Below are 24,528 nucleotides of genomic sequence, written 5' to 3' on the forward strand. Positions count from 1 at the left end.
AGCCTAAGCAAAAGAAGAATATTCTTCAAGTGCTTTGACATCATATTCTCTTATTCTCGCTTGATACCAACATGAATAAGAGCACCAATGACATCTACTAAAAAAGTTTTTAACATAAGATATTTGAAGATTTAAAATACATTACTACACTTAAATTGTTTGCTTACTTACCAATCAAGTAATAAGCATCATTTGAACTCCCAACAACAATAAAAATACCCATATATAGAAAAGTTTGACATTTCAATAATTTTTTTCAAACTGAAAATTGGATTTAAAAAGATGACATGAATTCGACCCCCTTCAGAATTCAGTAGAACATTTCGATAAAAAATGCAAATGCAAGACACTTTCAAGTATATGTTGAAGAAGAAACATGAAGAGCATGAAATGGTGATAGTGAAAAGAAGTAACATGAGTTGTCTCTCTGAACCACGAAATCAGATTAGTCTATTCACTATGTGAATCGGAACTGGTTGGCTAAAAAAAACATACAACATGATGAAACTATTTAAAATAAAGTTCAACAAGCTTCTTCAAAGTTTCAAAAACACTTGTGAGTGGATCAAATGCAATATTGCCCTTCAGTTCAAGATCAGGAAACTGGTTTGTTAGTGCTTGCTGCATCCCTGGCATCGACATCATCGCTGTCAGTTTACTATCGGTCATTCCTTCGCAATCTTGGGGTGTATCTTTAATTGTGCTTGGATCATATCCATAATTTGCTAGGGTAGCTTTGTATTTCTCAATAAATTCAGTTCCTGGATTAGGTGTTCTCGAGTATATCTGTGATATCGATCAATGGAAAATGAATTCTAGTTGTGAGTATTACTATGAAATAGCGATACAGACAAGAACACAAACACTGACACATAGACACAGATAATCATGTGTCAGTATTGTGTCGGTGTCAGACACTAACATATGTCAGACACTCTTATATGTCCTATACTTTTTCATACCTGAACAAAACCTGTGTCTTTAGCTCCCGAAACAAGAGCGAAATTGTCATAATCGGTAGCAATCACATCATAAGGCAACTTGGGAATGAACGGCAATGTAGGAAATCGGAGATAACATTTTTCTCTGATCATTTCTTGCATTTCAAGCTTTGATTCATTTTTCTTCATATCTTCTAGTGAAAGACATTGAACCCTTCCCCTAATGCCGGTTATATAACCATTAGGACTCCCATGAACACAGAAGGTATCCACTTGGATCGCCGGTGCTTCTTTATCAAATGTATACACACCCTGAAATGTCATTTATATACCGAAATTATTATCACGAAGCGTATAGATGGCTAAAAAAGAAATTGATTTTATGTATTTTAGCATTGACCTGCCTGAGTGCAATGACAGTCTTCTTGGCCTTGTCCAGCGAAACCGCGCTTGAGCGAAGCAACTTCGAACCATCTTCCGGAATATCTGACGGGGTCGAAATTCTTGGCTGACATACCTTTCATCATCATTAGATTTTCATTGGAATCATTCTCAAATGGTGAATTAACAGCATTTTCACTGGCATTGGCAAGCTGGCATATGTTTTGTTGATGAGAAGATAGATCTGCTGCTACAGACTGTTGATGAAAATAAGATGGTAAGAATTTAAAGAGGGAATGCAAAATTTCTACTTTCTCCGGGATGAAATATAAGTAAAATTTGAGTGTCCATTTTGAGTGTGGAAACCCCTCATGGTTTTGTTTTAGTAAAAGGCGTCTCGTTGGATTGAGGAGTTTGGGTGTTGCCCTTGCACTCGGTTCCCAAGCAACATGAGACTTTTTAGTATACCGGAAATTTTGCCCTCGGTTGAGGCTAAGGGACTAAAGGGTCTGAACCTTGAGTATGTAGGTTTGACGCCTCCCTCGGAACATTAACTAATAAATTGATTCATTATAAACTAAAATAACTAGCGAGTTTTATCCGATAGCACTTAGATGAGATGGTAAAGAATCTCTTCCAGCTTAATCAGAGGTTCTGGGTTCGATTCAACTCTTGGCACGCAGTAGTCTCAGCAATTGTGCGCAAAGGTTTCTAGACAATGTCAGTGTGATTTTGTAAGCATAAAAAATGATAAAGCATTAAGCACCATTCTATCTATATCTATAAAATATGTATACAATATCTAAAATATGAAATAGTAACATTGTTGAGCTATGGAATACAATACAAACCTGATTAGCTGGAGAGATAAATATCAAAGAAGCAGCAAGGCCAGACAAGACATGCTTACTCAGAACCTTACTTGGTACATTCAGTGAACACTTCAATGATGTTTTTCTTCCAAATTCAACAAGAAAAAAATATATATAAAAAAGCCAACAATATTACAATAATAATTGATGGTAGAAATGAAAAACAGAAGGTTGGATTTGTTACCTATGAATGGGAGGATATGAAGAACAGTGAAGTAGATGAGGTGATGATCTTAGAAAAATATCTACCATGACTTTGCTTTATCAATTATGTACTGTTACACATTGTGAAGATCTTTCTATTCTTCTAGTTTCCTTTCCATCACAAAAGATCTTCATGAAACATCATCATCTTCCAACGGTCCCATCCATGAAACCGGGCCTGTCTCATTGTGAACAATTTTGTTTCTCAAAAGATAATGCTATCTACACCATCTTATTTGCTATCGAAATTCTTCTCTTTTTTTTTTTTTTTTATAAAATATTCTTCAAACAAAGTTTTCCAAATTATTTTTCTAACAAGTTTGTTAAAGGTTATACACATGACACTGTATAAAAGAAGTGAAAATAAAATATTAAATATTTATAAGAATCAAATATTTGTATTAAATTAAGTTTTTTGTTTTTATAAATATGTTACTTTATATATTTAGTCCCTCTATAAAATCTCACTTTTAACCTTTCTAGTCGGTTAGAGCTTTTGTCTAATCGGTTAGAATAGTTCAAAATTGAGTCACAAGCGATTAGGACAACACATTAATGACATGCATCAACTAGATATATTTTCCTACATTTTAAAAAATTACATACGGTTATTTTTGAAACATCTAATTGATTATGAAAGGGTGATAACCGATTAGACTATCATAAAATGCATTTAATGTAAACTCCTTTTCTTTAACTTTCACTCACTTATGTTTTAGCCTAAGTACTTTTATGAGAACGTGCTTTTGTAAGTGAGGATATATTTGTAATTATGGAAAAGTAGAATTGTAAATTCACTCAGGGAATCTTTTGTACACTCCTTGGTTGAATATATTTACGGATTTGTTTGAGTTAGAAGGTAAACCTGTAAAAGCTTTGGTTTGGGATTGTGTAATTCAGTCCTAGTTTAGGTTGGAGATCAGTCTATGATAAAATCTCCTAGGTTCTTGATCAGCCTTGTATTAAAACCAAGATAAGTTGAAGCTCAGCCACATATTTAAAGCTTCATGGATTTGAGATCAGTGTGGTGTTAAAATCTCATAGGTTATTGGTTATCCCGTGCAAAACCAAGGATTTTAGCTCAAGGCTTAAGAAGTTTGAAGAATAACATCTCCAAGGTTCTTGCTTGTGTAAAGTAGACTAACCGCGTCAATCCACCGTTGGAAAAGAAGATTGACCACTTCACTCATGAGATGATTTAGAAGAAAATACATAAATGGTCATATCTATTATCTTGTTGTATTTGATTGAAGATCAACCATCATTTCCTTGTATAAGGGGGTTAGTGAGTCTTTCCTACTAAAAGTTGTCAACGTTTTTTCGAAACTCTCTAGATCAATTCTTGGGGACATGACTAAATTGTGTTTGACTGAAATTGTATAATTCTCGGTGTTCTTCTTCCCTTAACTCTTTTAAATTTAAGAAAAAAATTCTGTCTTTTATTTTTCTGTTGCTAAGTTTTTCAAAAAAAAATTTTAAACTGTGATATTATTTCACAAAATATTTCAAAACCACTTTTTTTTAAAACCACACAATTCATTACCTCCCTCTTGTGCGTGAAATCTCAAGTCCAATAATTTATTGCTCTTATTCTCAAGAGCGACGATGTCTCATTAAAGACCTTCATGTTCATGGATTATGTGGTCGAGTAAATATACATGTTACAAACCCTCGTCCTGCAAAGCAGAAACATGGGCTTGGAAACAACTATTTCAAACCGCCATAAGATCCAAAAAGGCAAAGACCCAATGACGATGCAATGAAGAATTTGGTGTCAAACAAGTAGACTATTTGCTCCTATCGAACATATAATCCCTCTCGAGAATGTGCTGTCAGTCGTCTAGATCAATCTAACGGTTGATTGCATCTCACATCGTTCTACATGCACGTAATTATCAACCATATCTCATATTTAGAGAGGAAGATGTCAAACTTAATATTATGACACATCCGATAACTCTTTACTGCATATCCGTATGAAAAAATCACCGTTGAATTTAAAGATATTATTACGTAAATCATGTCTATAAAATTTAACATCAATCAGAAATCATTTGACATGTCAATAAGATGCATACTAATTAATATCTTACAAAATTTCATGAAAACTCCAAATAACTGTAGTAGACTCTAAATCCATACTTTTCTATCAAATCTAGTTCTAATATAAAATAATTTTATTTAAATAATTAATTATCTGATCTATATATTTATTAAATATCAGACGTAATATATATATATATATATATATATATATATATATATATATATATATATATATATATATATATATATATATATATATATGGGTCAGGATCAAATGACATTAAGGAGTCAAATTTAATATTATAACACATCTGATAATTTTTTAACGCGTATCTGTATGAAAAAAATCCACCATTGAATTGAAGACTATTACCATATAGATCATATATATAAAATTTAACACCAATCAAAAATTATTTGATACGTTAAAGAGAATGATCAAAATTAACGGTTTGTTGAAGTTTTGTAAGACGTTAGTTTTTATGCATATCGTTGACATATCAAATGATTTTCAATTGATGTTAAATTTTATAGATATGATCTATATGATAATGTATTTCAATCTAACTGTGGATTTTGTTATATAGATATGTTGTAAAGAGTTATCGGAGGTGTCATGTTACTAAGTTTGTCACATTGGTGCCATTTGATCTTGACCCATAAATCTAACATCAATCAGAAATCATTTGATGTGTCAACGGGATGCATATAAACTAACGTCTTACAAAACTTCAACAAAATCGTTAAATTTGATCATTTTATTTAACATATCAAATAATTTTTTATTGATGTTAAATTTTATGGACATGATCTATATGATGTTAATTTTCAATCCAACTGTGAATTTTATTATACAAATATACGATAAGTTATCGATGGTTTCATTTTACTAAGTTTAACATCTTGGTGTCATTTGATCATGTTCATCTTGGTTTCATTTTACCGCACATTTGTATAACAAAATTTATCGTTGGATTGAAAGCTAATATCAGATAGATCATGTCCATAAAATTTAACATCAATCAAAAATCATTTGATATGTCAATGCATGAGACGTATAAAAACCAACGACTTACAAACTTTTAACAAAACCGTTAATTTTGTTCGTTCTCTTTAACATATAAAATGATTTTCGATTGATGTTAAATTTTATGGACATGGTTCATATAATATTTGCTTTCAATCTATCAGTGAATGAATTTTGTTATACAAATATATAGTAAATAATTATCGGATCAAAACAAAACTTCAGAAAGACAATTTTGAGTTTTGACAACTTTTTAAGAAAATTTCTTCACCCACCTCCCAACCTTCTTGCCCACCCCTGGTGAATTTACCACAATACCCCTTGTTTCGGAAGTTCATTTCCGAAACTGTACTTTTTTTCTTAAAAAAGGTGTTTTCGGAAATGCATCTCCGAAAACGTGTTTTTTTTAATATAAAATATTGATTTCGGAGATGCATCTCCGAAATAAAGTTACTTTTCAGAAAATGTGGTGTTTCGGAAGTTCATCTCCGAACGCACCCCCCTTGGGGAATTCGGAAATGAACTTCCGAAAATATGTCTGGACAGAAGAAAATGAAAAACAACAACAATTCGCTTTATTTAATCGGGTGAAGATTACAACGATAATATTACATATAATTAAAGTTACATATTGTTGATCACAGGTAGGTGGGGATGAGTCAACATTTTGATAACATCGTCCGCCGATCTTTGAAGTTTCGCGTCCAACTCGATCGGGCCTTTCGAAGAAAATCGGTCGAACGTTGTCCACATAACCGCCAAATCTTCGTCGTTCTTGATCTCAAAAGGTGTGAACTTAATGCCTCCCTCGTCGTTAAGCGATGGCGAGCGGTACTCGAGCTTGACAACCTTTCGATTCTCGGGATAGTGCAAAAGCGTGTTGAGCGACGGTATCAACTCCGCAAACGGCGTGTCGTGCGAGAAGCGAAATTGGAACGGCATCGGGTAGCCGGTTTCAAAGTAGACGAATGCTAGGTGGGGGTAGGTTTGTGTCATTTGTGTTTTGTGGTGTGGAGAGGATGAAGAAGAGTGTGTATTTATAGACTTATTGGAGCATTGATGGCCTAACAAACCTTATCCTGCCTCAGGGGACATTTCGGAAATGAACTTCCGAAAATAGGAGGCAGACTAGCATATTTCGGAAGTTCATTTCCGAATTATGCAGAAACAGACATAAATTTTGCATTTTGTTGATTGCTTAGTGTGTTGTCTAAATTGAACATATGGAATTGACATTAACCATAAATTAGACAAGCAAGTCATAAAACATAATTATATTATACATGTATTGAATCGGTCCGATTTTACATGATAAACAACAATACATACAAAAAACGATCCGGAACAAACTAAAATTCACCGAACCAATCGGTGGATCCTAAGTCCAAAATAGGCTCATTCTTCGACCGCTCTCTATTTTGCTCGCGCTCTTGGCTCATCATTTCTTCAAACTCCGCCATTCTTGAAACAAAAGGATCCGGCCAAGTCTCCGCCTTATTTGAACGATGTGCGGTCCATTGACAACAAGTAGCCGGTATAGGACACCCCGGTTTCAAAAACACTTGGACGAAGTGCCGCGATCGTAGATACCCGATGCATATGATTCGGCCCGACGAGTCCAATGGCGGTCGACTATGAAGTGGAAAGAAAGTCTCATTTAGTCCAAACCTCGTCAAATCGACGCATACAATATCATATGCACTTGCTATGAGATGACCCATATCGGGGAATGACATCCACTTCGAGACCGGAGCGATACCGGTAAGTGGTGGAACAAGTGAATCATGAATTTTTGCAAACTTTTCTTGATTTTCATATAGTCGGCCGTAGATGTCCCGATACGAAGTCAACTCCGCAAGAAGTTCCCGTTGGACTAAAGTGTGATTACTTTCCCCTTTACCGAGCAAACCCGCAACGGCCCGATATCCACAATTGCCGTCTCCTCCAACATCAACGATGTTATCGATATATTTGTGCATAAAAAGTGGCATCTCATCAATGTAGACAATGGGTGATTTTTTTATCGGCGGTGTGCGAGGTGGCTTCGAAATACGGGCACCTTTGTTACCACTACTCTTGGACTTAGGTGTCTCATGAATTTCCGGTAACGATGCATCAACATGTTCAAAGTAGGAAGGAGATCGTTTTGTTGATGTGTCATCTTGTGTAATTTTGGACTTTTTCGGTGCACCTTTAGTCTTAACCGGTTGAGATGGCGGTTTCAAATCGGTGGTCTCCGGAAATGCGATCTTTCGCAATTGTTCTTTTATGTGCATTTTTGTTGTGTCGTCCGCTTTAGCAAACTTCTCCATTATCACTTCCAACTCGTCGGAGATGGTGATTTTGGAGTCATTTTCTTTCGGCGGGTCAAAATCATCAAAACGAAGTTTCTTCCAATGGCCGGCTACCTCATCCATGCGTATGGGTGAATTCAAATTCTTTTTTTTGCAAGTATACAAGCACATGGTAGGCCGTATGTCTTTCTAATCGTGCACCCACATAATGAACTATCCGGCCCCGTCGTCTCCGACCGCTTAGCTTCATGAAACAAAAAATTCAAACCCGTTCGAGATATGTTGTAAATCAATTGGGAGAATAGAATTTGCCCTTTAAACCGGTGTTCCATAACCGTCTTGCTCCGACCGAACGATGTTTGAATTTCATTGTGTTGATTTTCAAGCATTTGGTTCACGGTGTCCCATCCCCGACACAAATCTCCCTTGCTATCACCCAACCACCTCTTGAAGACCGCATGTGCGGATTCAACTCGGTTAGTCGTGGTGCAACCAAGATGTCTAACTCGATTTGTCCAAGCGCACACGACTTTTTCTCTAACTTTGTCAAGAATGGTGGATTCGACATAATGACAAAAAGTCTTAAGGGAACCACACAATGACCTAAAGTGTACCAATTTCTTGGTATACACATCTTCGGAGTAGGCATCCAAAATTTCCCTCCATGCCGCCATTATCCTATCAACCACAACACCGGCTTTAACAACTTTACCGTTTTCATCCGGCCTATCTTTTGTCCCAACCGCAGGTTTCAACTTGCTTCTCACGTTGCAAGTTATGTGATACCAGCAAAGTAAAGCGGTAGATGTCGGGAAGACGGTATCGACCGCATTCATCAAAGCATTGTCCCGGTCGGTGACAATGACGTTTGGCATAACCGCTTGATCAACTAACAAAGACTTGCAAATTCCCAAGGCCCACGTAAAGTTGTCTTCTTTTTCACACTCCAAAAAAGCAAACCCCACCGAATAAGTCTTGTCCGTCGAGGTAACACCGACTATCTCTAGAAGCGGAAGCCTATACTTGTTGGTCTTGTACGTCGAATCCATCACAAGAACGGTTGGAAATGTGTTGAATAATTTGATACTTTCGGGATGAGTCCAAAAAATATCACGCACCGTAACTTTGTCCTCGGAGGTTCGGAAGCTTGAAACATATTTGTTATCGCCTAGTAGTTTCAAAAGTTGTTGCATTTCCGACCGAGGACCCATATTCAACACTTTGAGATTGTGCCGTTCATTGTAAACTTGCTTGATATTTGAAACGCTATCCGGTTTCTTACGCTTTAAATCGGCAAGTATGTTGCGAGGCGCCACTTTGACTATCGTTAAGTCCGATATCACATTCCTCTCTTCGCGGGACAAACGACACGCCATTGGATGTCCGTGTAACTTGACATCCAAGGCATGATTATGCATTCCACAAATTACGGTTAACCGCCACAAATCATCAACCCTCAGAGTAGCACGCAACTTAAAGGGACACCCGCACTTTCTCGACCCCGTGTCCTCGTGTTTTAGCACCCGGTTTGATTGTACATAACTACCACCCCGTTTGCAATTCAAAACAACGAAAGCTTTCCGCCTACTATTTCCGTTGTCCGACCTTAAAATAACAATTGCAAATCCATTTTTGTTAGCTTCCTTCCGAACCCAATCAAGCAATTGTTCGCGATCGCCGAAGCTCCGATCAATTGTAAAATGTTGCCGAACATCGACCGCATTGATCATAGGAGTAACGTCAATAACCGGATCGTTATTATCGTTGACAATTTCTGGAACTAATACTCCATCGTCTTGCACAATGTTGTCCGGATGCACCATACCTAACAAATGAATAAATTATCAAAAGTTGGCCAAAACTGTTTTTTTTTACTGCCAGGCCTATTTTCGGAAGTTCATTTCCGAAATATGTTAGGTAACATATTTCGGAAATGAACTTCCAAATTATATCAGTATTCAGCAGAATTTTGTTGAATCAATGTAGTGAAATAGGGAATGAAATAAGTGATGTTTACCTGAAATTGTAGCTTTCTATGCTCCCTTTAACGTGATCAACGGTTTGAAACTTGATTTTAGGACGAAAAATGGATGGAGATTGATTGGGTTTTGGAGATTGATTGATTGGGTTTGAAACTTGATTTTGGAAAAGTGTTGGAGAAAAATGATGAAATAGTGAAGGAGGGAAATTTGTATATGCAGAAATATTTTCGGAAATGAACTTCCGAAAATATTAACGGTTTTGACATTTTCGGAGGTTCATTTCCGAAGACAAAAAAAATTCAAAAAAAAAAACGCTTCGGAAGTTCATTTCCGAAGCAGGGGTAGTTTTGGTTTTTCGCTGGGGATGACCCCATAGGAAAGTGGCTAAAGAAATTTTCCTTTTTAAAACCCATTTGAAAACTTTACCAAACTTCAACACAAAACTATATTGTAAAAGACCCCATCACTCAATTACACTTCTTGTGGTTGCCATCATTCTTTCCCCTTTCTCAACACGTGTTTTGAGCACCAATAACTAACACTCACACGTTACTAAAAGTCTAAAACCATAGTGACTTGTTTTAATAAGCTTTTAAAGAAAAAGAGGAATTATAATCCTAACTTTAGTTTCTAAAAAATGTTTGTTGTAACTTTGATACAAACACACCATTTGCTTTTAATTTAGTAATAAATTGGCAATGAATGGCAGTTGGTTACATACCGTAACTGTTTGGTGAGAACACTTTTCTTTCATTATCTAAACCCTGGCCTATAATTAACATTAATAAAATCATTTTAAAACCATTAATTTCTTTTGAAATACTTTGAAAAAAATTAGTTTGTTTAGGTTCATGGTTTTATATGACACTTTATTTATTAAGGTGGCAAAACACTTCTCTCTTAGCTGCACTTTTTTTAAGACAGATCAAAATTTTAAATTAATACTGTCATTATCACTTTATGTAAAAGTGATTGTTATTTCTACAATTACGCCATTTAATTATTATACACAACTTTTAATATATTAATAAGTTTAATTTGGTAAAAGGCTAAAAGTAAAATATTTTATGACAATATCATTATACTTTTTAATCTATGTGTAGAAATTTTAAACGATATTCATTTTAAAACGGATGGAGTAGTATTTTAGATTCACACTTTTAAATATATATGTCCCACTTAATTTCATTTTTTTTTGCAATTTTACATATCTAAATAGATCTAAATGAGATAAACATGTCCATTTTTCACTTCTATTTATTTATATAAAAATCTTAGATAGGACCGTGATAAAGACTTTGACATATGGCGGCAATCCTAAATAAGGTAGGAGCACCTCAAATTAAAATATTGGTATGTTGTTATAGGGTAACATTTGGAATTATTTAGTTTCCACATTAAATTAGTGCATCATATCATATGGGTTTGAGATCTGATGTGATATTTTCTATCATGAAAGGCTTGTAAGAAATTTAAGTTAGTTTCCATAAACTTGTTCAGTGCTAAAATGATATAGTTGGGGAAATCAAGACTAGCTTAAAAGATGTACCAAACCTTCAAAGACATCGAGAGATATGCATACCTATTAATTAGTAAAGTAAAACAAAAATAATACTCAATTGGAAATATTTATTCTATCATTAGTTTTTTCTCATTAGAAGACATAAAATTAATAGTATTTTCATTTTTTATCAGTCTTTACATTATTCTCACACCACTTCTACTTTCCTATAAATAAGTGTGCGTGTGTGTGGTCTAGTGGTGAATCGTTTGGGTCATGAGAGTGTGCTCCTCTCAAGGTCTTAGGTTCGAAACCCGCTAGGTTCAAATTGCTTATTAAAAAAAAAAACTTTCCTATAAATAAAGATGTTAGATAAGAAAGATAAAAAGTAAAATTGATTAATCTTTTCTGTCTTTGATCAATGAATATAAATTGTCAAATGAATTATTTGTGAATACAGTAAAGTTTGATTTGTGATCTGGCTTATTTTTAGGTATGAGTTTGTCTTTTTTTGAAAGTCTCTTAAAAGTCTATTTTATTTAAACATTTGTAAATAACTAATTTAATTAATGTTTAACTAGACTAACAAATTAAAAGATTAACAAGACTAAATTCTTATTTGCGTTGGCTTATTCAAGTTTATCTAATAACATAAATTTTGTGATACTATTTGTTTGAGAGAACTTATGAAAAACAATTTATAAAATTGTTCATAAGATTTTTTCTGTTAATTTCCATAGTTCGTCAATATTACTAAGCTTGAGTTTTGTATTTTAATTCAAAGCATAAATATAATATAATTTAATAATAATAATAATTAAATTATTTATTTTTATTTAATAGGTTGATTTGATATGCTTAAAAGACTTTTTATGGCCTAGCATTTTTAACTAAAGAGGCTAGTAAAAAAGGCTAGGCTTTTTCTATTTAAAAAAAATTGACCCCGCCTGAGCCGGTGTAGGCTAGACCGTAGGCCCCTGTTAGTTGGCCAAACGTATTCCCACTCTTAGCCACAGGAAAAGTTATCATATCGAATCATATATTAGGTCACTCTTTTTAGGATATTTTGCAGCATTGCCAAAATTATGTAAGATATACGATCAACAATGACGCATTCAAAATTGTCGTACATCTGATTGGCGTCATTTTAATAGGCAACATGTGAAGCAAGATATCATGAAACTGTGTGAGACATTTTGTCTCTATAAGTGATAACACGTAAATGTATTGTATTTTTAGCTTGATTTACATTAATTATTTCCCTATTTTATTTTAATTGAATTATTTTATGTTGGTATTACGCTGGTATTTGTTTATTTTGCAGATATTTAATTAATCAAAGACTTTGTGAGGAAATGAAGAAATTGGGGTATAAAAGTAGCAAAAAGGCCAAAAGAAACAACAAACAAAAGCAGTCCAGCCCAACAATGAAGTGAGCACGTGGCCCACTAAGACAAAGAGCAAGTGACGCACGTCACATGTGCTTGACGAACGACACCCCCTTGACCTTGACGAATGGCATGGGCCTTGATGGATTGAGACGCCCGTCTTGAAGAAGCTTGACGAACGGCACCCCCTTGACCTTGACGAATGGCATGGGCCTTGATGGATTGAGACGCCCGTCTTGAAGAAGCTTGACGAACGGCACCCCCCTCTTGGGCCTGGATTAAGACGCCCGTCTCTCTTTTCCTCGTTCCTTTTTTTCCATGTCATGCCAAATAATATGCAGTTGAGACGACCGTCTCAAGACTCTTTCAAGGATATTTTAAGTTGAAGACCCACGTCTCCATTTTACACTCCACGAACCAAGTCAAGCCTTCCTATTTTTGAGGAGAAAAAGGAGGAACAAGGGGAAAAGGAGAGGGAGAGGCAGTTAGCATGAACGATTATAAAAAGGAAGTTTGAGGCCAACGAAAAGTTGTTGGACCATGCTTTGTCCCAGCCATAGTTTTTTAGCATTATTTTTATTCCAACATTTTATTTTTCCAGCAATTGTTTTCTATTCCGTTCATCTTTTCTCACAACAATTTCTATATCGGAAATTGTTGTGAACCTTTAACTAGTCTAACCTTACGTTAGATCCAAGTTTTTATTTCCTTGATTTATTTCCTGCCGAATTTTCATTTATCGAAGAACAATCCAACCGACTTGTGGTGGAGGTTCGAGTACTTGAAAATCTAAAGATTTATTCCAGATTTATATTATTCAGGTTTTTATTTACCGCATTTATTCCTTGTATGATTATTTGAGATTATAAGTATTAATATAGGAAGAATGATACATATAGGTATGGTATTTGAATGGACATAAGATCCATTGCTAGGAAGGTCATGTAGAACCTGTTTGTTCGCTTCTACCTCGCTCGAATGAAAATATTCAAGTTAAATACTTTTTATCACCCCTCTTCAGATTGTCGATGTTGTTCATTTGATTGACATCAAATTCTTGCAGTTTTTATTTTCGACTTCGACTGACGGCAAAGTTAGAGCTTGGATGTATGATGACAAGAGTTTCCATCTGGAGTACGACGCTCCCGGAAAATGTTCCACCACACTCATCCACCACAAATGAAGATGGCGTCGATGAATCAGATGAAGACCTTAGTAGTGAATTTTGATTTGTACTTTTTTATCTTTTTGACTTGGTTGTAATTTGGATTGTCTTTTTAGCTTGGTTCACAAATGATTAGTAATAGTTTGGTTTTTCGAGTCATTTTTAGTAATGTGACTATGTAAGATGTTACCAACTTTGAGATAGATTTTATGGTAACTTTGAATGTCTTATTTAATTTATAACATTTTAAATTATAATTATATAGTTATTTTAATATAAGAATTAAAATAAAAAATTAATATTTATAAATGATTCAAAAGTTTATTAAAATAAGAAATTAATAAATTTGAGAAAGAAATTATCTGCGGATACGAAGTTTGTTGCGGATTTACCTGCGAATATTTCCTGCGAATTTAACTGCAGATATTTTCCTCCGGATTTAGCTGCGGAATTTCCTGTCGAAAATATTACCTACAAAGGTTTTAGCTGGGGACAAAAAATCGCAGGAAAATCCGCAGGTAACGTATTTCCTGCGGAATTTTAACTAAAATTCGCAGGTAAATCTGCAGGAAATTCGTGTATTTCTTTTAGTGTGAGATCATATAAAATATTATTTGTAATTTATTATTATAATTAAAATAAAACTTTGGTGGAAAATTTTGATAGAAGAATTTCCATATAAATATGATATGATAAGTAGAGAGTATTTATAAGGAAATAAATAATCTTGATCTAGATATTATAAGTTGTATTTAATTCAAAATTTTGTTTTATGGAATGTTGTGTTGTGTGTATTTTAAATTTCAACAATCCAGTTTGGTGCAATAGACGAGATAGGGGTGATCGTGCACGCTGCCCTGCAGCTTTTTCTTAACCCAATAGAGATTATTATACTGATTAATTAACTTGATTCAGATCCACCAATTGGAGTAATATACTACTCATCCTTTTAAAAATGAATATTGTTTAAATTGTTGTTTATAATTAAAAATAGATTGAAGTTCCATTTTAGTCTCTCACAAAATTGTAGAGGTTAGACTAGTCTCTGAGAAAAAAAGTCATATTAAATTTCTTACAAAATTTAACCGAGTCATGTTAGTCCCTCTACTAATATTTTTTTCAAATCGACTTACTTTTAAACCATGACTAGACCACCAGTGAAAACTCATTTTAGTCTCTCACAAAAAAAGGAGAATCCAAATTAGTCCCTGAGAAAAAAAAGGTCTCTATTTAATCCCTTACAAAATTTAACTGAGTCATGTTAGTCACTCTTTTAATATTTTTTTCAAACAATTTTTTTCGTATTTTTAAACTATGACTGGACTTGACAAGATAGACCTGCTTTCAGAAATTGAGTACTTTGCATATATTCTTCAGAATCTAAGTTTGCACCAGAAGTTGGGTTCCCTAGATGTGAGACATTAAAATCTTATCATTCAGAATTTGAATCATCATATTCTGATCTTTCATAATCTGAGTCTCAAACTTATCTTCATATGTTTCTATCAGAGTTAGAGTCTGGTAAATTCTTTGACTAATGATCTTGCACACTTGAACATATGTTAGTGTACTTAATTGTTCATTAAATACTTTGTTATTATCAAAACCTAAGTGCTATGACATAAACCAATTTTCTTTCAACATACCATGTGTATTATTTTCGCCACAAGTATTATTTACAAAAGAAAGAAATTATCATAAATCACCTTAGTAACAAAACTAAACCTTCCTAAAAGATCATTAACAACTAAAACAATAACAACACCTAATACACAAGAATACATAACAACAAAAACCATAGTCACCCACCCATAAGCCTGATAATAAATCAAACAAAGAAAAGAACATCGTGGTATCGTGATGATTTATCTACAATCCCTTCATAAATAATTTCAATTCAACATTCGTAAAATAGGAGTTCAGTCACAATTTAAAAAAAAAATCAATTTGAAAAAAGTAATAAAAGAGATACTAACCTGGCTTGATTAAATTTTGTAAGAGATTAAATATAAACTTTTTTTCTTAGAGACTAGTTTGGACTCTTCCTTTTTTGTGAGAGACTAAAATGAGTCTTTATTAGCAGTCTAGTCACGATTCAAAAGTAAGAAAAAAACCGATTTAAAAAAAATATTAGTTGAGGGACTAACATGGCTCGGTTAAATTTTGTAGGGGATTTAATAGAGACTTTTTTTTCTCATAGACTAATCAGACCTCTACAGTTTTTGTGAGGGACTAAAATGAGACTTCACTCTTAAAAATAATAATACAATTGTAAAAAACACTACACTTTATTAAATTAACATTATTAATGGGCTTTCTAAAAATAATAATACAGTTGTAAAAAACACTTACACTTTGAGACGTTTCGCGGTACTGCCAAAATAATGCAAAGCAGCTCTTAAATATCCATGACGCCTCCAGGATAAAACAACTCGTTCAAGAAATCCGATTCACACTTGCACTTGTGATGAATCGATCGAAGTGATACACCTTCAGAGATGATATAAGAACCAGTTACAATATCTGGATTAAATTCAGTCAAAATAAGAAAAGAAAGTTATAGATAAAGTAGAGCAGAGAAAGAAGAGAGAATTCGAATGTGAATTATGGAGTACATTGCAAACGAACTGAAGTACTCTATTTATAGGCAAATGATTCAACTGAGAGAGAGAGAGAGAGAGAGAGAGAGAGAGAGAGAGAGAGAGAGAGAGAGAGAGAGAGAGAGAGAGAGAGAGAGAGAGAGAGAGAGAGAGAATTGTAGGAGAGAATCGTGGGAGTGGAATCGGCCCGGTCAAACTAGCTGTTTTTTCACTTGGTCAGCAAGTCACGAATGACTTTTAGAGGGCAAGCAAACCTAGTCAAAATTTAGGTTAAGACTTGGTCTTAGAGGACACGCCACCATTTCGTAATTAATTAATATTAAATATTAATTAATTTCTTACTATTAAATAATAATAATATATTTTTTTCACAGAATTAATTAATTAACTAATAATAATTAGTTTCTACTAATTCGGGTTCCAAAAAATTAATTCAAGTAAACCGGACCGGCCGGACGAACAACGGTGTGTGTGTCTTCTTGGTATATTGGTGTGTCCTCACTCCTTTACAAAATTGTAGGTGTCCTTGGGCCCAACAACAATTGTCCAAGTTGGAATATATACACTACTAATATTTGTGTTCTCTCCAATGTGAGACTAAAATGAATCTTTTCAAATTTATCTCAATATTAGTTCTTACTTGTATTTATTTATTGCTCATTTAATATCAATAAATCATTCCAACTTCTTGTCCAAAGTATCATTATTCCAAGTATTCCAACAAATACTATAAAGTTCATTTATAATATTATTTACAGACAATTTGGTTTTCATATTAACAGCAAGGTTGGAATTCATAATCATGTGAAATTGGAGTTGATGTTATTTAAAATACCATATAATAGAAGAGCATATGTTATTTAAAAGCTCACATAAGTTCAGCCTCCTTAGGGGCAATTGCTTAGTTTTTAAAACTGAATGTGTATAGTGATAATTTTTCATTTGTTTTATAATTTAAATCCTCTTTTAATAGCCTCTTACAAATGTTTTATGAGTTTTTTTCTCCATGATGGACACTATAATGTTTTGGTTGAGAATATAATCCTAAGTTTTTTTTGGTCGTGATTAGAGATGACTGCTGCTTAGGGTTTTAAAATGAGTGTGTAAAATGGTGATTTTTCTAGAAGTTAATTCCTCGTTTTATAACTTTCTTAATATGATATTATAAGATTTTTGACTTTCAATTGCGAGACCCAAATTGATATGGTTTAAAGATTCTAGAACACTCTATTTAATTTAAGTTGATTATTTCTTTTTTTAAAAGGATTTTTAAGTTGACAATTAATTAATAAAGCATGAATGAGTACCACACGGTGAAAAAGAGTAATATGTATTAACCGTTTGATTTTTCATGAGCTAAGTTAGACTTGGATTGATTGCAGTGTTTTAAAACCTTGAGCAGTGGTTAACTCGGTCAAAATAACGGGTCAATGGTATTGGTGAGACCAATACAAATTTTTTAATTTTGAATTTGGTTATCTTGGAGTTCTTTAGGATGTGAACTCTAAAATCATGTCAATAAAAAAAACTATTTTATCAATACATTTTTCAATAAATTTTTTGATATTTTTATATCTTTTTAGCAATGAATATAACATTAAGTTCTAAACAACTCCACCTAACTTTTTCCCATAAAACAAAAATAATACCAAATATTAAAACATGCCATCGATCAAAACAAGTAAACGACCAAGTATATCCTCTACTTTTTAATTCACAATCACAAACAACACTCCAATCTTAATTATAATCATTTTTGTCGTTCTTTTTTAACCATAAACTTATAATCAAATGATAAGACTAATCAACAACACATAATATATCTCAATTGTTTTTTAGATATAAAATAATCCATAATATTCCAAGTAACATACGATATTATTAATTGACACAAAGATTAGGCAAGAAATTATGTCACACGTACGGTCACGCCCACTCCAATACTCTATACATCTCATAAGATGCTCAGTCCATCTCCAATACTCTACAAAATTAATTAATTCGCTTACATAGAACTAATAAATTTGTAACTTAATAAATTAATAGCCGATCCAAAGAATACAAATAAATACTTATACAACTTTAATTGAGAATCATAATCTAAGGGTGAAAAAATCACCTTATCTTGGATTAATGGTGAAAAATAAAAAATATATTCCCTTTTTAAGTTAAAGGTTTCAATTGGACCGTTCAATCAATGTAACTATATTTTTGTTTTTTTTACAATCTAATATCATATAATTATTTACGTCATTTCATTTTTAAGCTTATCCGATTCATCTATTTAATTTAATCTAACGACATCCTGCATTCTGTGTCGTGCCAATTAGGAGCGATTTTACCCCTATCATATATAAGCTTATCTACACGCCATAAAATGTATGTTTTTTATTTACTCTTTTAAGTTGCACCTCTCTGACCTCACTAACTTAGGCGTTAGATTGCTATAGGGCCACACTCTTTTATATCTGAGACCTGCACCACAACACCTAAATAACTTCACATCTACATGTCATCAATATTCTGTTTTACATCAAAACAGTGGCTCCGTATGTGAGAATTATCTTCTGATTCTCATAATTTTCACATCGGATTCATTATATGTTTTTGTTATGCCATCATAACCATTACATCAATCTAATCTCTGATAACTCTCTCCACCAATAACGTTATCTTCCAAGTCAGTCAAATAGTCGTTCATCATAATGTTAGTCTAGTAGTTGAATCTGTCACGTGGATCCCTTCCTATGCGCAAGAAGTTACACATCTTTTCACGAGGGGATCATATCCAGTCATAGCTACTTCTTCGACTATTTCATCTCCTCAATCTATCTTCAATTCCTCCACCTTTCAGCCATGGCAATTTCTAGTTTCTATCTTCCTTTCTACCATTTCAACAACTACTCCAAGGCCAAACTTCTAAGCAACCTGAATGGAAAGCTCTAGTTAATGAACCAAAAATGGTGCAAAGCCTTCAAACCACACTTGGAATGCAAGCAGCGAATGAACTCATCACTATCATTTACAATTAGGTGTAACATCAAAACGCACACCTTTTGGATGAAAGGTTCCTATGAGTAGAAAAAAATCAATAAATAACTTCGTCGCGAGGTTGTACAACACGGTAACCTCAGAGCCATGCCTTAGGAAATTCTTAGAGACGTTGTCTTGCATCACCAGAGGGTTATCAGATTACCAAAACGATACCATTCTCGGGATCATCAATCTCCCTACATGATTCTCGAGGCGGGGACAATAATCAAGCACCTTTTGAAGATCGTCACCCTATAGAAGATCTATATCACATCATTACTACATCATTCTTAGAAACGAGACAAACAAGCTATTAAAGAGCATACCCAGTCTCACCGCTAGAGAAACCTTTCTCAAAACACATTATGGATAATAGGATTCTCAAGTCTCTTGAAAAACCTTCAAAGCTAGATAGTTATGATGGGAGCGAAGATCTGGGTGAAGATACTGAACATGTAGATAATAGATAATATGTTTGACTATTACCATACCATGCACATGGTGAAAATGATACTATGTTTGACTATCACCATACTATGCGCATGGTGAAAATGCAAACTATTCATCATAATCCTTAAAGGAGCCGTCAAGACATGGTTTTAAAACCCTGCCGAAAGGCTTCATCAATCCTAAAAAAAAGATGTGTGATGAAATCACTACTAAATAATTCACAGTCTGAAGTGGTAATACAAGATAACAATCGTTCGTAGTGGGATCCATTAGAAAGGAGAGACCCCACATAAGTATATCGACTAATTAACAAAAATAGCGATAGAGTTAAGTAAATCAAATGACAAGCTATAATACTTGTTCTTTGAAAAGGAATTGAGGGCAGACTCCATGTTTCTTAAAATATAAGAAAAAGGTGAATGAACTTTTCACTTACGTCCTAGCCATATATAAACTACGAAGAAAAGTTGTTGACGAAAGAGGTAGAAAGTAACAAATTAGTTAATTGGACATTTAGTCAATCTAAAGAAAGAAATGCACATAGACGTCGAAATGACAAAAATCAAAATACTCATTGTCTCGTTAAACCATCTATGAATCTAATTCATATAAAAGACCAATTACATAAATTATTCGATCAATGTTCTTTCAACTATCATCTGAACTGAATTAATAAAATTTTTAATTAATTTTCTTAATAAATATATAATCATATATAGTCATTGTTTTCTTTGTAGAAAAAAAGTATAAATTAGGAAGTCTTGTAATATAGAACTACCAAAGTACCCTTCTCTTTCTAGAACTCAAAAAAGCTTCTATAGGGAGCTTAAGGGAAAGGAAAAAACCGGTCAACTGTCCTCAATATTAAACCGCCACCTCTCTACTTTAGTTTGGTCCTCTGCCTCTATGCAAAACACATTCTTAGTGGGTCCAAAAAACCAAACACACCATCATCAAACACAACACCAACAACAAGAACCAAAGAAAGAATAAACAAACACACAAAAATCAATTAAAAAAGCATTTACCCAAACAAGAAAGAAAGAAAAAAGAAGAAGCACCACCACAACAACACAATACATGTCAATGTCTAAGAACAAAGCCAAATCTCAATGGCAAAACTGATTAAACAAACCACAAAAAAGATGACACAACAACTCTGCCGGAAAATCGTTCAGGTCGACGTTCGTTACGGCGTGCTTCAAAGAGTGTCTTTTGTTGGTCACTTTTTTCGATTCATTTGGAATAAACTCATGGTTTGTTCCCTTGGAAGTTCATCACCTCAATACACAAGGTTGCCTCTCCGTGGCTCTTCTTCTTCTCCGCCGTCTCCGACCACCGTTGACGACGGTTTAACTCATGAACAACCACATATCTCAAATGGGTATGAGTCAGATTCTGATTTGGTTAACCTCAAGATTAGTTTATTGGGTGATTGTCATATCGGAAAAACCACTTTTTTGGTAAGCAAGTTTCTATTTTTATCTTTAATCTCGTATTTTTAATATTAGAACGGGGCCTCTGAATTATTTGGTACGATACAAAGTTTTTTAATTATTTTTAAAAAAATTTAATTTTTTCTTCTTTCAGATCAAGTATGTAGGAAATGAAGTAGAAAAGAGAAGTTTACAAATGGAGGGATTGAATTTAATGGATAAAACTTTATCTGTTCAAGGAGCTAGAATTTCATTTTGTATATGGGATGTTGCAGGTAATTTTTAATTTTTTAAATTTATTTTCTGAATTTATTGTTAATGATTTTGAGTTAATTTTTGATGGAAAATTATTATGTAGGTGATAAAAAATCCTTGGATCAAATTCCTATGGCTTGTAAAGATGCAGTTGCTGTTTTGATTATGTTTGATCTCACTAGTCGATGTACATTAAACAGGTTAGGTTCTGAAATATTAATATTTATTTATATAGTATTTTTTTTATGCTAAGTTTTATAGGAATTATTATTAGTATTTGAGTTTTGCATTATTGTGTTTTTACAGTGTTGTTGGATGGTACAGTGAAGCAAGAAAATGGAATCAGGTACTATTTGATAATTTTGCTTGTTCAATAGTACTAGTACTTAAAGTTAAAGTGTAGTTAGTTTCAAATTTATAATACTTTTGAGTTTTCACACTAAAAATTTTTTGAACCAAGAAAAAAAGCTTTAGTTAAAGTTTACTGAATCACTGATAGATTTTAATTAATAGCCTTTTAAGGTGGTAAGTGACATTAATTTTTTACTTTTTTAGTAACATGTGGGAGAGATAGGAGGTGATTAATTTTTAAATGTGCTAATTAAATTTGTTAGATGTTATGATAAATTGATAATTAATGTGATTTATTTTTGGTGGAATTTGTGGTGACCATGTTGCATTACATTCAATTGCAGACTGCAATACCTATTTTAATAGGAACTAAGTTTGATGATTTTGTTAGACTTCCCCCAGATTTACAATGGACAATTGTGACACAGGTAATTGAATTATTATTATTACTTAATAATCAACTTAATACATTTTAAGTTGGTTTAATTTTCTCTTATTTTTGATATAGCTAGAGAGGTTTTTTTTTTTTTTTTTTTTTTTTAAGTTTTATGTAGGATTTTCAATTTAAGCATAGTTTAACAGTGACACAAAAATGTATAGGATTTTATTTAGCCACAGTTTAATCATGATAAATTAGAATTGACAAATAGGTATGTTCGTTCCGTTTAATCCCGCTCTACAAAAAATCCTAAAAAACATTGCGGAACGAACATAGTTGAGAGTTCTGACCTAAAATTTTGGTTTGCCCACGAAAAAATAAGGGCATGGTGTGGTCCATTTTAAAGGGTATGGGCCTAAAATGTTGGCTCGCCGATGAAAAAACGGAATAAGGCAGAGCAAACATAGTTGAGAGTGGAGCTCTATAACTTTGGCTCGCTTGCAAAAAAAAAATAGAGCGAGACATGATAAACATATTAAAGGGTGTTTAAAATCTTAACCCGACCTATGGAAAATTACGGACAACATATTAAAGGGTGTTTAAAATCTTAACCCGGCCTACGAAAATTTACGGACAAAACCGGCATATTAAAGGGTGTTTAAAATCTTAACCCGAACTACGAAAAATTATGGACAAAACCGGCATTGTCTCCGGGGTAGGATTTATCTTCACCCCTATGATAAATGTGTTATGTGTGTACCATTCATTCACTTTAGAATAAAGTTAGAGCTCTAAAATTTTGAATCATGTACCATTCATTCATGTTAGAATAAAGTTAGAGTGATGTTCACACTTCATTATTACTTTTCCATTTGAGGTACAAATTCCAAGTTCAATAATGCTTTATATAAAGTGTTGCTTACTTTTTACCATATTCTTTGGCTTTATCTCCAAATTTAACTAACATATATTGGGCATATTAATACAGGCAAGGGCATATGCAAGGGCAATGAAGGCAACCCTATTTTTCTCAAGTGCCACACACAATATAAATGTCAACAAAATTTTCAAGTTTATCATGGCAAAGCTCTTTAACTTGCCTTGGACGATAGAAAGAAATTTGAAAGTTGGAGAACCCATTATTGACTTCTAAATTGTTCTTTACGTTCATTTCTTTGTATGTGTATATATAAAATAAGAGAAGAAAAAAGTGAAGAAGAAACAAAATTGGAAAAAGAGAGAGAAAGAAAACTAGTCTTCCTTTTCGTATTAACTTGGATCAATCAACATTTAGCACCTAGCTAGGAAGGTAGTCACTACCTAATTTACGTGTATTTTTTGTAGGACAAATTTGACTCCTCTAAGCTACGTGTATTGATATTGTACATGTGTTGCCACGGAAATGAGTTTATAACATAACATTATCCTAAGAGGAAGAGATAAAAAAAGGAATATGTTTAGTCCATTTTATAAGTTGTATATATTTTTTTGCCTTGTTTTTCCATCAATAATATTCATGAATAGTAAGACTCTAGCTCTACATATAGCAATGTCATTGTAAAAGTAGATAGTCCAATGTCAATCTCACTATAAGATATAATATATTTTTATAAAAAGACTTGCGTGGTTATTTTTGAAAATATCAGGGATTATTGAGAGGTAAAAAAATCTGAATATAAACTTAGGCTAGAAAATTTTGAAAAAAAAATTTAAATAACAAGGTTTAAAAAAAAAATTACCAAAAAAACAAGTTTTTCAAAAAATTTACCAAAATGTCTAGGTTTTGAAGACCCCCTGGAGTATGCGCCAAATGAATTGGCGCATTAGTACAAAAATTAGGAGTATGCGCCATATGGTTTGGCGCAAATGTGGATTTTTTTATTTTTTTTATTTTTTTTTACTTTTCACAAACACATATACGCCAAATGAATTGGCTAATTCAAGAAAATTTATACTAATGCGCCAAATAGTTTGGCGCACACTCTAGGGGGTCCTGCAAAACCTAGACACTTTGGTAAATTTTCTGAAAACCTTGTTTTTTATGTAATTTTTTTTATAAACATTGTTATTTAAATTTTTTCATCGAAAATTTTATTTGTATGGGCTAAATATGTATTTTTAGTCTTAATTTATTTTAGAAAAAAATTGAGCGAATTAAATAACTAAAATGTCTTCTTAGAGAACTAAAATGTTTAATGAAAATAGAGATATAAAATATTGGAC

General features: G+C 33.2%; 2 protein-coding genes across 2 annotated transcripts; one reads left to right on the top strand and one right to left on the bottom strand.

The window, feature by feature from the left end:
* Window positions 1-268: 268 nt before the first annotated feature.
* On the bottom strand, window positions 269-2,532 carry LOC131617833 (chloroplastic lipocalin-like). Its single transcript, XM_058889085.1, has 5 exons — window positions 2,379-2,532; window positions 2,174-2,279; window positions 1,346-1,579; window positions 963-1,253; window positions 269-786 (listed from the first exon to the last, which is right to left on the bottom strand). The coding sequence occupies exons 1-5, from the start codon at window positions 2,444-2,446 to the stop codon at window positions 508-510; spliced, it is 978 nt and encodes a 325-aa protein (XP_058745068.1). The 5' UTR covers window positions 2,447-2,532; the 3' UTR covers window positions 269-507.
* An 18,153-nt stretch (window positions 2,533-20,685) lies between these two features.
* LOC131615831 (septum-promoting GTP-binding protein 1-like) lies at window positions 20,686-23,778 on the top strand. Its single transcript, XM_058886994.1, has 6 exons — window positions 20,686-21,347; window positions 21,475-21,595; window positions 21,679-21,775; window positions 21,882-21,921; window positions 22,271-22,354; window positions 23,294-23,778. The coding sequence occupies exons 1-6, from the start codon at window positions 20,997-20,999 to the stop codon at window positions 23,456-23,458; spliced, it is 858 nt and encodes a 285-aa protein (XP_058742977.1). The 5' UTR covers window positions 20,686-20,996; the 3' UTR covers window positions 23,459-23,778.
* Window positions 23,779-24,528: the final 750 nt, after the last annotated feature.

The sequence above is a fragment of the Vicia villosa genome, linkage group LG7 (genome assembly GCF_029867415.1).
Source record: "Vicia villosa cultivar HV-30 ecotype Madison, WI linkage group LG7, Vvil1.0, whole genome shotgun sequence".
Lineage (NCBI taxonomy): Eukaryota > Viridiplantae > Streptophyta > Magnoliopsida > Fabales > Fabaceae > Vicia > Vicia villosa.